Source organism: Pelmatolapia mariae, linkage group LG4 (assembly GCF_036321145.2).
Source record: "Pelmatolapia mariae isolate MD_Pm_ZW linkage group LG4, Pm_UMD_F_2, whole genome shotgun sequence".
NCBI classification, from domain to species: Eukaryota; Metazoa; Chordata; class Actinopteri; order Cichliformes; family Cichlidae; genus Pelmatolapia; species Pelmatolapia mariae.
The window spans coordinates 25,262,447-25,276,776 of NC_086230.1; the positions used below are offsets into that span (position 1 = coordinate 25,262,447).

Genomic DNA, 14,330 nt, shown 5'->3' on the forward strand with positions numbered 1-14,330 from the left:
AAAACCAAACGCTGCAAACTATATTTTCATTATAACCATGGCAAGGGTCACATGCTCTTATGACATATTGACAGTTTATTTGATAGTTACAGCACAATCTGATTTACTCGAAGTAATGCCTTTTTAAAAAAAAAAACACACCCCAGAAGAAGATAGCAGCGATGTGCGATAATGCAGAATAAGGTATCGATCTGATACCAAGTAAATAAAGGTCCAGTTTTTTCCATACCAATACTGATACTGATGCTTTAAATCTATATAGGCAGTTTATGTAGGGGAGAGCAGTGTATCAGGATTTATGACATGAGTCATGTCATACAGTTTGCAAATTCTTAACACATTTTAATGTAATTCTACACTAATGAGTCAACACAACTTATCTCACATAGTTCACTGGGCTACATACTGAATTTAGAGGATACAAACAAATTATCGACCCTGTCGCACTACAATCGATCCAATACCATGGTTGTTATGGATACCATCAAGAAGACACAATGGTGTTGTCTTTTTACAAGTATCACCTTGCTCACATTTTTCTGTGTGTGTTTGTTTTTGGATGTAGTTGTATTTCGTTTGTATTTATACTGTTCTGTCTCACAGAACAGTATAAAAGAACAGTGTGTAGGCCTATATATTTTTCTATATATGAACAAAACTTACAAGGCTCTCAAAGAGTTACTTTTATTTACTGTCTAATATGACCATATATTCTAAAAAAAAAAAAAAAAAGGGAAATAAAATGAACAACTTGAGGTACATGCTTCATATATCTTATTTATTTTCAGCATTTTGAGTCACACTTTAAAAACAGTCCTCTGTAGCTCTCTAGTAGTACTGTTTTCTGAGGGAGGACACCATTTAAAAATTAAAAGAATAGGCTAATTTATAGCTTGCACTACAAGATACACCCATTATTTAACTCTTCTGTTACACCCTGATATAATTACAAATGTTGGAAAAGGAAAAAACCACAAAGTGAAGAATATGCCCATTGTTTTATTTATTTAAGCCTCCTTAAGACATGATTAAAAAAACAGAGTATGTGACGGTCCTCTGTAGCTTTCTAGTAGTACTGCTTTCTGAGGGAGGACACCACCACTGCCAGGAACTTCTGAAAAGCCGCGTGGACCTCAGCAGTGAAGGCTTTACGCAATTGGGAAGCAACCACAATGGTCAGGCAGTCGCCCAGGAGCTGTAAAACAACACAACATGCATGAGATATCATGAACACGCTAAATAAATACATAAATATCAATAGAATTCAGTACCATCAGTTCAGCATTGCCTACCATGAAATTGTCAGGGTCCACCTGCAGTTTCTCAGAGTGCAGCGCGCTCAGCTCTGCATATGTGGCCTTGATGTTGTCCATGTCCTTCACGGCTTTTTCCAGAGCTTCCATGATGACTTTTCCATGAGACGCAACCCTTGGATTTGATGTGATGGCAGCAGCATTGTAGAGGTTTCCAAATCCACCGAAATACCTCTGAGTCCAGGGGTAGACAATCAGACACCTGAGGGAATATATAAATAATTGATTTGCTCTTGAAAATGTTAAATAGCTCAAAGAAGAGTCATATATAGAGAGTCATATAATCTTGCACATTCTTTAAGGGAGTAAATATCAGAAACACGGTCATACCTGGAAAATGCTGCTTGTCCAACGACTGCATAGTCGATCTTGGAGAAGATGTCCTGGATCGTGGTGCGCTCAAAGTCTGTCCACACAACCATTTTGCCTTGTTGAGTTTTTCACTTGTCCTGTTAGCAGGTCACCGCGTGCAGCTTTTAAAGGTCTGTTTCGCTCCACCCAAAGATATGCAGTTGGGTGGAGTTAGACAGTGGGATGTGCCAGTCTGGGGTTTGGCAGGACTATATTCACTTCACCATCAAACTGAATCAAAGAAAATGTGTCTTTTTTTCGTTATCATTGAATCATAAATTAAATTATAAATTATTTTCATTCGTCACTCTCAAAATCTGCTAATCTAGCCTCTGACCACTCAGATAGCTAGTTGTGTCCACTCAGGTATACATGTGAGCCTCATTAGCTTTCATTATTTTATGTCCTGTTTTTTATGTTTCACTGCAATGAATGATCACCTTTGTCTAAACAGGAAATCTCAACTTGTGAGCTCTTTTGTGAACAAAAAAAGAAAAAAGTAAAGATAAACCCACAGATATCCAGGAAACATTTATTGCTCTCAGGGTGGATCCACCTGTTGGAAGTTTAGATAAGGCAGAAACAAACGTCATCCTCAAACCTTAGTTATTATAAGTTTTAACTGCCCGAACGAACGGCAGTTAACTGCAGAATTTCAATTTGGAGTAATGACTCCTTGGCAATCTACATGTCTATATTTAAATCATAAATTTTAAGTGAAATTGCATTAAATTTTTAATAGAGTGCTTGAATGAATTCGACCACCATCCAAATCTGCCCCAAATTAACAGTATTTATAGTTACCAACATATTTTTTTCTCTCTCTATAATGTTTTTATTTTTTAAGGGAAAAATACACTACATCTACACAAATTTTTCTTTGCAAAACAGCTCCAGCTCAGTCAGATTAGATGGACAGCGTTTGTGAACAGCAGTTTTCAGATCTTGCCACAGATTCTCGATTGGATTTAGACACCAGACAGGTCAGGGATAAAGTTATTGAGAAATTTAAAGCAGGCTTAGTCTACAAAAAGATTTCCCAAGCTTTGAACATCTCACTGAGCACTGTTCAAGCCATCATTCAGAAATGGAAGGAGTGTGGCACAACTGTAAACCTACCAAGACAAGGCCGTCCACATAAACTCACAGGCCAACTCACAGTGGCAAGAAGAAAAGCTATTGTTAACAGAAAACCATAAGAAGTCCTGTTTGCAGTTTGCCACAAGCCATGTGGGGGACACAGCAAACGTGGAAGAAGGTGCTCTGGTCAGATGAGACCAAAATGGAACTTTTTGGCCAAAATGCAAAACGCTATGTGTGGCGGAAAACTAACACTGCACATCACTCTGAACACACCATCCCCACTGTCAAATATGGTGGTGGCAGCATCATGCTCTGGGGGTGCTTCTCTTCAGCAGGGACAGGGAAGCTGGTCAGAGATGATGGGAAGATGGATGGAGCCAAATACAGGGCAATCTTGGAAGAAAACCTCTTGGAGTCTGCAAAAGACTTGAGACTGGGGCGGAGGTTCACCTTCCAGCAGGACAACGACCCTAAGTCCAATCGAGAATCTGTGGCAAGATCTGAAAACTGCTGCTCACAAACGCTGTCCATCTAATCTGACTGAGCTGGAGCTGTTTTGCAAAGAAAAATGGGCAAGAATTTCAGTCGCTAGATGTGCAAAGCTGGTAGAGACATACCCTAAAAGACTGGCAGCTGTAATTGCAGAAAAAGGTGGTTCTACAAAGTATTGACTCAGGGGGCTGAATAATTATGCACACCCCACTTTGCAGTTATTTATTTGTAAAAAATGTTTGGAATCATGTATGATTTTCGTTCCACTTCTCACGTGTACACCACTTTGTATTGGTCTTTCACGTGGAATTCCAATAAAATTGATTCATGTTTGTGGCTGTAATGTGACAAAATGTGGAAAAGTTCAAGGGGGCAGAATACTTTTGCAAGCCACTGTATGGGTTGTATTGTGAAATTACTAAAAGTGCCATGAAAGGATGTAAAATATCATACCAAATTTGACCTCTGCTTCAAGATCAATAGATTAATGCAAAATGATAATAATGGTATATGGAGCAATTTAAAACAATGTTCTTTACCGCCAGTGTTTGCACTGACAAAATATTGACATACCGGGAATGATATATGAGGATTCGAACCATTATTTTATTAAGACCTTGTTATGTACAAAACAGTAACAGGTTATAACCATTTAAATAGATAACAATTTCAACATATTTACAATGTTCCTGAATGAGTATAAATTGTTTGGAAAATAAAAACAAGTTGTGATCAAAAGCTTTTTCACTTGATATTTTTAAGTAAATAATAATAATTTAAAAAATAATAATAATAAAATGATTGTACATGCATGCATTATGTGCATTATATCAAGTAGTGAGCTCCTTTGGTGGGGGGTTGCACTCTTCAAATGCTTCTTGATCATTCCTTCATTTCATGCACATGCTACTTTGCTTCCATAGCTTCTCCTCTAGAATAGTGGAAAGAAAGTGTAGCAAACATACATTTAGTTGCTTATCTGACTACATTTTTTCTAAGTATCCAGTTTTATATCAGAAGCATTACTTTATATAGATTGTTGGTATTTTCTGATTTGTGAATTGATATAATAATGCGTCCAAAATCTCCTGTGTAAAAAGCAAAATAAGAATGTTTTATCCACTGTTAAGATTGCAGCTGTCAAAATATAAAAAATTAGCGCATGCTTGAAAATAAAATGCCTTGTTATAAAAAACCTCTGATATCATTAATTAATTGTTTTCCATTCTGATATCTGTTTGCATCATAAATAAATACGGGATTCACCAATGTCTCACCTTAAAAACTGAACTGTCTATCAAAGTTGATTACTTCAGATGATAAACAGTTATTTTAATAAACAGTCAAAGTTAAAAATACAGTTTTCATTTGTTAATGTAACCCATGAGCCAAAAACATTGTAATTTTAGGTATTTATAATATTTATAAAAGTATGTTACTTCATGATTTTCTATTTAATTTTTAAAATATGTATACACACACACACACACACGTAGATATACATATTTAGTATACACATTCAGTAATGCACATATACTCTTATATTGTACATATATTTATTCATATAATTCTCAGATTTACCCATTCTTATATTTTGCTTGTTATGTTATTGTATTTTTGCACACCTCTGTTGCCTGTGAAGCTCGCACGCAAGAATTTCACTCGCATGTACTGTACCAGTGTACCTGCACATGTGATGTGACAATAAAACTGATTTGATTTTGTTGTCTAGAAATACATTTCCCTTTTCCACTCTTTGGTTTAGTTTTATTTCTTTATTGTGTGCACTAACTTTATAGGTGAACACCATTTAAAACTCTTTTTCTTCAGTAGTTTTCAAAGCTAGCGTGAAAACTGGTTTACCGTTTATCTCACGCAAGCTGTTACATATCACTGTGGGCCTGTCCAAGCGCCTGTTGCTATCTCTGAGGTGTGTCGGGTGTGTCCGTTTACTGTTCTACATATAAAAGCCTAAAGCTTTTCTGGTGGTCAAGACAACTTCAAACGAAAAGTCAACAGGCAAGATGACCAGTCTTTCTGCTAAGGACAAGGACACAGTCAAAGCCTTTTGGGCTAAGGTGGCTGGCAAGGAGGAACAAATCGGCTGTGATGCTGTCTCCAGGTAAATATGGATTATGACTTATAATCTACGACCCCAAATGGACTGCTTTAACCTGCTCCTTTTTTAAAAATATATGTACTGTTAACTCACCTTACATTCTTATCCAGGATGCTGACAGTGTACCCTCAGACCAAGACTTATTTCTCCCACTGGAAGGAGCTCAGCCCCGGCTCTGCCCCGGTGAGGAAGCACGGAGCAACCGTGATGGCTGCAGTTACTGATGCTGTCAGCAAAATTGACGATCTGACCGGTGGTCTTCTGAGCCTCAGTGAGCTGCACGCCTTCACTCTGAGAGTGGACCCTGCTAACTTCAAGGTACTGACATACAATAAATTCTGAAAGTGGTCCTGATTTCGTTGTGTTTTTTTTTTTATTATGAGGGTTTAGTTGCAGTTTCTTTGTTTCTAAGCTTAATGTACATTTAATGTTTAACTTCTTGTAGCAGTACTGAATACTGAATCGCAGTATTCAAATAAACAGAGATAATTAACCCTGGCATGCATTTTCTAACAGCATGGCGTTTTTTAAAATGTGATCTTCATATTTTCACAGGTTCTTGGTCACAACCTCCTCGTGGTTCTGGCCACCGTGTTCCCCAACGATTTCACTCCTGAGGTCCATGTGGCGATGGACAAGTTTCTGGCTGCTGTGGCTCGTGCATTGTCTGAGAAATACCGTTAAAGTGTACACAGGAGCAGATGTCTCAATTTGAAAAATGAAAAATAATAATAAAATAAAAATCAAATTCAATCAAACTGTTGTGATTATTTGTATATTCTTCTGGTGTTTGCAAACAATAAGTTAAAAGGATTTAAAAGCTTTCTATTTCAGGTCAACAACACATTGGCCACATCTACATCCATTTTTTAAGAGATGTAGACTGACCCTAACCTTTGATACCATTGCAAATACTTGGCTGTTTGTAGGGGGGTAATAAGAAGACTTTGCAAAAATGTAGTACAACTTGACAAAAAACAAGCAGGAGTTTTCCTTGTTGTTTACAGTTGTTTAGTTCTTCCCCTAAGCTTATAACATATCTGAAGCTACATACATAGAGATAGAGAAGTCCATTGAAAACTTGAAGTAAAATCAAGATCTGAATTTTTGTCCTGCGTTGAATCAGAGCAGTTGGGACACTTTTACTTGACTTTCAAATTCTGCAGTGGTTTCTCTTTTCTATAGTTACTTATAGCGATTTAAATAATAATAATTATTATTTTCCACTTATCCTTGACGGTGTCGTGGGTGGGGCTGGATCCTATCTCAGCTACCACAGGGCGATATCACAGTCTGGCTGCGAACCAGACTGTGTGGAATGAGGAAGAGGACCCAAGCACAGACACGCAAGAACAAAACTTAATTTTAATAGAAAACAAGCTGTTTATTTAGGCTGGCAAAAATAATACAAAGAAAGGGCATGGGTAAAACTAAACAATAACCTAAACTGGGTGAACTAAAATTAAAACATGAAAAAGCCTTAAACATGGAGACCTGGAATCATGACGTGAACTTAGCAGACAACCTGACGACAAATGACTGGAAACACACAGACTAAATGAACACATGAGGTGATCCGGGGAAGTGGAAACACATGGGAAAATAGCTGATATGAATGAACATAACGATGTCACAGGGGGAGAGTAAAACTAAACACATTGAACATAGGAACACGAGACCTCTTCAAAATAAAACAAGAAACATAATTAGACGCAGACATGACAACAACAACAACTTGACAACACAAGACACGCAGACATGAAAAACATGAAGGGCAAGGGAGAGTTAATACAGGGGTTGAAGACACAAAGGGGAATCTAATAAAAAAAAGACTATAATGGCAACCTAGGCATAATATAAATGAACTTAGAAAACCTAAAGGACTTACGCCGGTGTACTCGGAGAGAACCCACGCAAACACGGGGAGAACATGCAGACACACAAAGAAAGGCCCCAGCCAGTTGGCGGAATCAAACTCAGGACCTTCTTGCGAGGCAACAGCGCTAATCACTGCGCCACCGTGCTGCCATTGATGCTTGATTGTTATCTATTAAGTGGCCAATTACTGAAATAATAAAGAAATATCATTTAGTCACAGAAACACTGGACACTAAGTTATTTCCATTAGATAAAACAATAATTTTCAAACAAAACAAAACATTAACCTATTTTCTCTGTGGTAGGTGGAGATGGACAATAAAAGCTTTTGTGACTGAATAGGTAGATCGAGCCCAGAAACAAAGACCAAAGCAGACCTTCATAAAATTTGGAATAAAGATACAGTTTTTATTGTTGCCACTATACACACTGGATTGTGAATGAAACCATCAATATGTGATTGAAATCCAGACTTTCAGCTTTAATTCAAGGGGTTTCACAAAAATTTTGCATTCTTTCAAATACTTTCTGCCAAAGCCTAATTTGACTTTCTTGATCTTCAGTGTAATCAGTGGTTTGGACCTTGGTGCAAACTCAGCAAACTCAGTATCTCTTGATTGTGACTTTGACAACTCCTCAAGAGTGTTAAATGTTGTAAGTTTTATTTTCTTCACCATAGAAATAATTTTTGTCATCATGCACTTGTATTTCATTGCGTTTAAGGTTGTGGCTGAGCTGGAAACACTACAATGGTCATTTCTGAAGTTTTTGCTGTTTCTTTAAAGGGCTGGTTGTGTTTTTCAGCATAATAAAGGCCTCGCTTGTATACATTAATGTCTCTTTGAGTCTCATATTTAAAATTACGGCAAAAAGCTATAAAATTCTTGACTTCTTAAATCAAATTAATATATTATGTCTGAACATTTTTCATGAAATAACAAGGGAAAAGACTCAGCTGGCCATGAAACTGCTTATTAGTCAATTGTCCTATAAATTTTTAAGTTCTCAAACTGGGGACTTTGTATAAAAAATACTTTAATTCTAAAACAGTTCATGAAACATTTTTGTAAAACCTCTTGAATTAAAGCTGAAAGCATGCACTTCAATCACATGTTGACTGATTGATTTGCATCCCACTGTGGTTATGTATGGAAGCAAAAACTGGGTCTTTGTCCTGAACATTATGTGCATGCATTTGGTTGCATGGTTTTTAATGCTCTTATTGTTATATCAGTCTGCACCACATACTTTGCTGTGGGAGTCCTTTTAGTCGTTGCATTTGTTTTTACAAGCTCTGAGTTCAATGGATTCATTTTACATTATAATTTTTGAGCAGGATCATAACATTGGGTGTGCTTTTATTTTACTCGATACACCATATAATATCTAGGTGGTTGTTGCATGACTTTTCTATGTATCATTTCACTTTTGATATTAACATTTATTTTGCTAATAAGGTAGATATAAACTTTTACATTTTGGTGTTTAAACACTAAAATTAGTAAACTGTTGGGTTTTTTAAAGTTTAACTTATCATTACAGACAGTTTAATTTAATCATACACGAAGTGAAAAAGAAAACAGGGGACTTTCTGAAGCTGCTTAATATTTTATTTTGTTTAAAGCTCATTGAGACAAGGGTTTAAAACAGAGCATGTGACGGGCATCTGCAGCTCTTTAGTAGTACTGTCTTCTGAGGGAGGACACCACCACTGCCAGGAACTTCTGGAAAGCTGCATGGACCTCAGCAGTGAAGTTTTTACCCAATTGAGAAGCAACCACAATGGTCAAGCAGTCACCCAGGAGCTGCAACACAACACAATATGCTTTAGCAATCTTCAACTCACACACACATAACAATGAAAATCAGTACCATTAATTCATCACATACCATGAAATTGTCAGGGTCCACCTGCAGTTTCTCAGAGTGCAGCGCGCTCAGCTCTGCATATGTAGCCTTGATGTTGTCCATGTTCTTCACTGCTTTTTCCAGAGCTTCGATGACAATTTTTCCATGAGCAGCAACCTTTGGATTTGTTGTAATAGCAGCAGCATTGTAGAGGTTTCCAAATCCACCAAAATACCTCTGAGTCCAGGGGTAGACAATCAAACACCTGAGGGAATATATAAATAATTGATTTGCTCTTAGTTCTAAAATAAAAATCTACATTGTGTAATGCATAAAATATGCCAGCTTTTTTCATTTCACATAAAGATGCTATTCAATTAACCACAATTTCTGTATGTTAATATAAACACAAACAATGTTTCACCTGGAAAAAGCTGCTTGCCCAACGACCGCATAGTCGATCTTGGAGAAGATGTCCTGGATCGTGGTACGCTCAAAGTCTGTCCACACAACCATTTTGTCTTGTTGAGTTTTTCACTTGTCCTGTTGGTCAGCCGGTCACCGCATGCAGCTTTTAAAGGTCTGTTTCACTCCACCCAAAGATATGAAATTGGGTGGAGTTGGAGAGTGGGAGTTGACTAAACTGGTTCAGTTTAACGATTCTAAGTTCAGCTTTGATAAACCATCAAAATGAATCAAAAATGAGTTTGAAACTTTTATTATGGACAGATTTTATCCATATTTGGATAATTGATCGAGAATCGAATTAACAATTGTCTTTGTTTCTCCTTTTAATTTGTTTTGATGGTTGAAAAGTTTCACTGTTAGAAATTCCAAAATTACTGTGACTGGTGAGATAAGCTTTAGTCATACAGAATACATAAATTTGCTGTAGCTGTGTAAGTCTTTAATGTATGAACAATATATTTATATATTTATATAATAATTCTCCAACACATGGTACCTAATATAGATATAAATGCTTAGGAGGAGTGAGCAGCCAACTCCAGATTGTAAGTCAGTGCAATGGAAAAGGGAACTTTTGGAGAAACTCTGGTATTTAAACGTCTTGATGCATTCTCAATCATCCAGGAAAGTAAATCTCCAAAAGTTGATTCTGTTCATCTGGACGTAGCGTTTTGTGGGAGAAACGTTTCGGAGACTGAAGAAGTCACTTGGATGAGTGACGAAACGTTTCTCCCACAAAACGCTACGTCCAGATGAACAGAATCAACTTTTGGAGATCTGGCATTTAAAGTGTCTGTAAAATTCGAATTTCTTGTTCAAAATTAAAATTGTGTATCAGTTAATCATGTTTCTTGGTATGAAGTGCCCAAATTCAACAGCAAACAGTTTCCAGATCTAAATATCTTTACTGAAGTGCGTAGGCACCGGGCTTTTGGTGCCAGAGCATGTGAAAGAAGTGAGATAAAGAAATATATAATCTCAGTTAGAAAAGTAAATCAGTTTTTCTCCTTCAATATTAATTTTACATGTTAAGTATAACAAACATTTTTGTATTTTTAAATAATTAACACAAATACGTAAATACAGAAGCTGTCAGTGTAATGTGTCAGCTTAAATTTTGAAATCAGAGATTTTGTCAGTATTTTAAAGACACCAAAAATACTAAAGCTTAGTGGGAGGTCTTCATGGTGTTTATATCTAGTAAGACAAGAACAATAAGATACACTCATAAAGGAAACTAAGTTCACTACAGAATTTATTGTTGTTTATTTAACTACACATAAGACCAACACTTTTTTTGTTATAGTTATGTTCATATGCCTTATGAACTCACAACACACTTATTAATCTGAGCCTCATTAAGTTTCATAATTGTATGTTCTCCTTTTCACACTTCACTGAAATGTGGGATCACCTCTATCTAAAGGGGAAATCTCAACTGTAAGCCACATGTTAGCTCTTCTGTGCCCCCAAAAACGTTAGATAAACACACAGATTTCCAGGAAACATTTATTGCTCTCAGGGTGGATCCACCTGTTGGAAGTTTAGATAACACAGAAACAAACGTAATCCTCAAACCTTAGTTAACGTAATTGTAAGTGCCTGTACAAATGTTAGTTAACTGCAGAATTCAAATTTGAAATCAGAATCCCTTAGCCGTACAATCCACTGTAAATGTTTATATTTAAATTACGTCTTTGAGTTTAAATGACAAACGTTTTTAGTGCAGTGTTCAAATTTATTAGATCACCAGACAATATGAGGTTTGTGCCACAACTAATCTAATTTCTTAAAGCATTTTTTATGTTTCTATAATGGCCAAACCACCAATATGTACAAACACTTAAATTGAAATATTAACGCCAAAATATAATTATTTTCATTATCCATAAATTATCCATAAAATGTACAGCTTTACAAAAAAGAAAAAAGAAAAAAAAAGTAAAGCACAATATTATGTTTTGATTGAGATATCAAATTACAGTTACTTACTTGCCTGTTAACCTTTATTTATTCAGGTAAAAGTCTCACTGAAAAAACAAAAGGAGAACCCTTTCAAGAGAAACCTGGCCACAAGGACAGCAAAAGTTATAATATAATAAATAATAAATAACAAGTAAAGAAACAAATGGGTCATTCCATCTCAAATCAGCCAACTTTTAGAACATTTAATGCTCAACTGTCTCCAATTTGGCCAAAAATCTTATGGTAAAACAGTTCAATATATGAGTGCTGTAAAACTTTCGAATGTCAAGATTTTGTTTTTAGAGAAACTGTCCTTTGACCTACTTTCATTTTTTTTTTTTTTTTTGCACGTTGAAATCTACATGTTTGAAAATGAATATCTCCAATTAATGTTGAAACATTTACAGATAAAAGCCAGAAAATGAAATAAAATAGAATCAGGATCTGCCAGATCTTTGAGACAGATACATGAAAAAGTCTGAGTAAGTTGAAATATAAACACAACAAAAAAAGAAATGTCCAGCACTCCTGCAAAGTCTGATATTTGAGTACATATTAATGGAAAACTTCAAATTGCTAAAAAATAACTAGTGACAATTTCTGAATGGTTTAAAGTTAATGTAATACATGTTGTACTCTAATTATAACTTCATAAAAGAATTGTTAAATATGTTCAAAAATTTCATTGTTGATAGATTTCATTGAGGGTCGTTTTGGAGAAATCATGATTGCTGTACTATCTTAGCTTTATATATAAAATACTTTAAGTTATATATGTTTGTTACTTCTTAGTATATTTTAACCCAAATTATCGATGGCACTAAGTCTCAGCATGATATGTAACTAGAAAATTTCTTCAAAATATAAAAAATTTGATGCACATATTTAACAAATTTTTTTCTCAGTTATAAATTGAGCATTATCTGGAAATTCCAGAATTTTGAGCTTGTGATATTTGCTCAGTCCAGCATGAAAGTTATATGAAAATGGGATTTTCTTCATTTTTGTGAATGAGAATCTAATGTTAAGAAGTATTCTGTGTTTATTTTAGGGTTATTGTTTAGTTTTTTATTAGTGTGTGCTCCAAAACAGGACTTCACAGGACATATTTTTTTTTCATATTTTATAAGCCAATGCTCAGACAAATATCTGTCCCAAATTATCAAGTCTGATTCATTTTTATAAGAAAGGACATTGAAATTTTCAGGCTTTTGCAAGAAAAATGTCATGAAAGTGCCCTTTGGAAAAGAAAAACATATATAAAAACTTACTTGATATATGAACCTAAAATTACCAGCAATCAGTATATACTGTATATTGAAACTTTGGACCATAAAGTTTTTATATAAACAGGGGAAAGCGGAACTGGAAGCTAGATGATGAAGTTTTTAATATACAGTGGCTTGCAAAAGTATTCGGCCCCCTTGAACTTTTCCACATTTTGTCACATTACAGCCACAAACATGAATCAATTTTATTGGAATTCCACGTGAAAGACCAATACAAAGTGGTGTACACGTGAGAAGTGGAACAAAAATCATACATGATTCCAAACATTTTTTACAAATAAATGGCTGAAAAGTGGGATGTGCGTAATTATTCTGCCCCCTGAGTCAATACTTTGTAGAACCACCTTTTGCTGCAATTCCAGCTGCCAGTCTTTTAGGGTTTGTCTCTACCAGCTTTGCACATCTAGCGACTGAAATTCTTGCCCATTCTTCTTTGCAAAACAGCTCCAGCTCAGTCAGATTAGATGGACAGCGTTTGTGAACAGCAGTTTTCAGATCTTGCCACAGATTCTCGATTGGATTTAGACACCAGACAGGTCAGGGATAAAGTTATTGAGAAATTTAAAGCAGGCTTATGCTACAAAAAGATTTTCCAAGCCTTGAACATCCCACTGAGCACTGTTCAAGCAATCATTCAGAAATGGAAGGAGTATGGCACAACTGTAAACCTACCAAGACAAGGCCGTCCACCTAAACTCACAGGCCGAACAAGGAGAGCGCTGATCAGAAATGCAGTCAAGAGGCCCATGGTGACTCTGGACGAGCTGCAGAGATCTACAGCTCAGGCGGGGGAATCTGTCCATAGGACAACTATTAGTCGTGCACTGCACAAAGTTGGCCTTTATGGAAGAGTGGCAAGAAGAAAGCCATTGTTAACAGAAAACCATAAGAAGTCCCGTTTGCAGTTTGCCACAAGCCATGTGGGGGACACAGCAAACATGTGGAAGAAGGTGCTCTGGTCAGATGAGACCAAAATGGAACTTTTTGGCCAAAATGCAAAACGCTATGTGTGGCGGAAAACTAACACTGCACATCACTCTGAACACGCCATCCCCACTGTCAAATATGGTGGTGGCAGCATCATGCTCTGGGGGTGCTTCTCTTCAGCAGGGACAGGGAAGCTGGTCAGAGTTGATGGGAAGATGGATGGAGCCAAATACAGGACAATCTTGAACGAAAACCTCTTGGAGTCTGCAAAAGACTTGAGACTGGGGCGGAGGTTCACCTTCCAGCAGGACAACGACCCTAAACATAAAGCCAGGGCAACAATGGAATGGTTTAAAACAAAACATATCCATGTGTTAGAATGGCCCAGTCAAAGTCCAGATCTAAACCCCACTTTTCAGTTATTTATTTGTAAAAAATGTTTGGAATCATGTATGATTTTCGTTCCACTTCTCACGTGTACACCACTTTGTATTGGTCTTTCACGTGGAATTCCAATAAAATTGAGTCATGTTTGTGGCTGTAATGTGACAAAATGTGGAAAAGTTTAAGGGGGCCGAATACTTTTGCAAGCCACTG

The 14,330-nt window shown here is 36.4% G+C and overlaps 3 protein-coding genes across 3 annotated transcripts; 1 reads left to right on the forward strand and 2 right to left on the reverse strand.

Moving 5' to 3' along the window:
- Positions 1–807: 807 nt before the first annotated feature.
- On the reverse strand, positions 808–2,527 carry LOC134626364 (hemoglobin subunit beta-like). Its single transcript, XM_063472130.1, has 3 exons — positions 1,644–2,527; positions 1,293–1,515; positions 808–1,195 (listed from the first exon to the last, which is right to left on the reverse strand). Exons 1-3 carry the CDS (start codon positions 1,733–1,735, stop codon positions 1,067–1,069), a joined length of 444 nt encoding a protein of 147 aa, XP_063328200.1. The 5' UTR covers positions 1,736–2,527; the 3' UTR covers positions 808–1,066.
- A 2,581-nt stretch (positions 2,528–5,108) lies between these two features.
- LOC134625515 (hemoglobin subunit alpha-2-like) lies at positions 5,109–6,052 on the forward strand. Its single transcript, XM_063470740.1, has 3 exons — positions 5,109–5,361; positions 5,469–5,676; positions 5,914–6,052. Exons 1-3 carry the CDS (start codon positions 5,264–5,266, stop codon positions 6,040–6,042), a joined length of 435 nt encoding a protein of 144 aa, XP_063326810.1. The 5' UTR covers positions 5,109–5,263; the 3' UTR covers positions 6,043–6,052.
- Positions 6,053–8,912: 2,860 nt separating this feature from the next.
- LOC134626372 (hemoglobin subunit beta-like) lies at positions 8,913–9,615 on the reverse strand. Its single transcript, XM_063472137.1, has 3 exons — positions 9,509–9,615; positions 9,127–9,349; positions 8,913–9,041 (listed from the first exon to the last, which is right to left on the reverse strand). Exons 1-3 carry the CDS (start codon positions 9,598–9,600, stop codon positions 8,913–8,915), a joined length of 444 nt encoding a protein of 147 aa, XP_063328207.1. The 5' UTR covers positions 9,601–9,615.
- Positions 9,616–14,330: the final 4,715 nt, after the last annotated feature.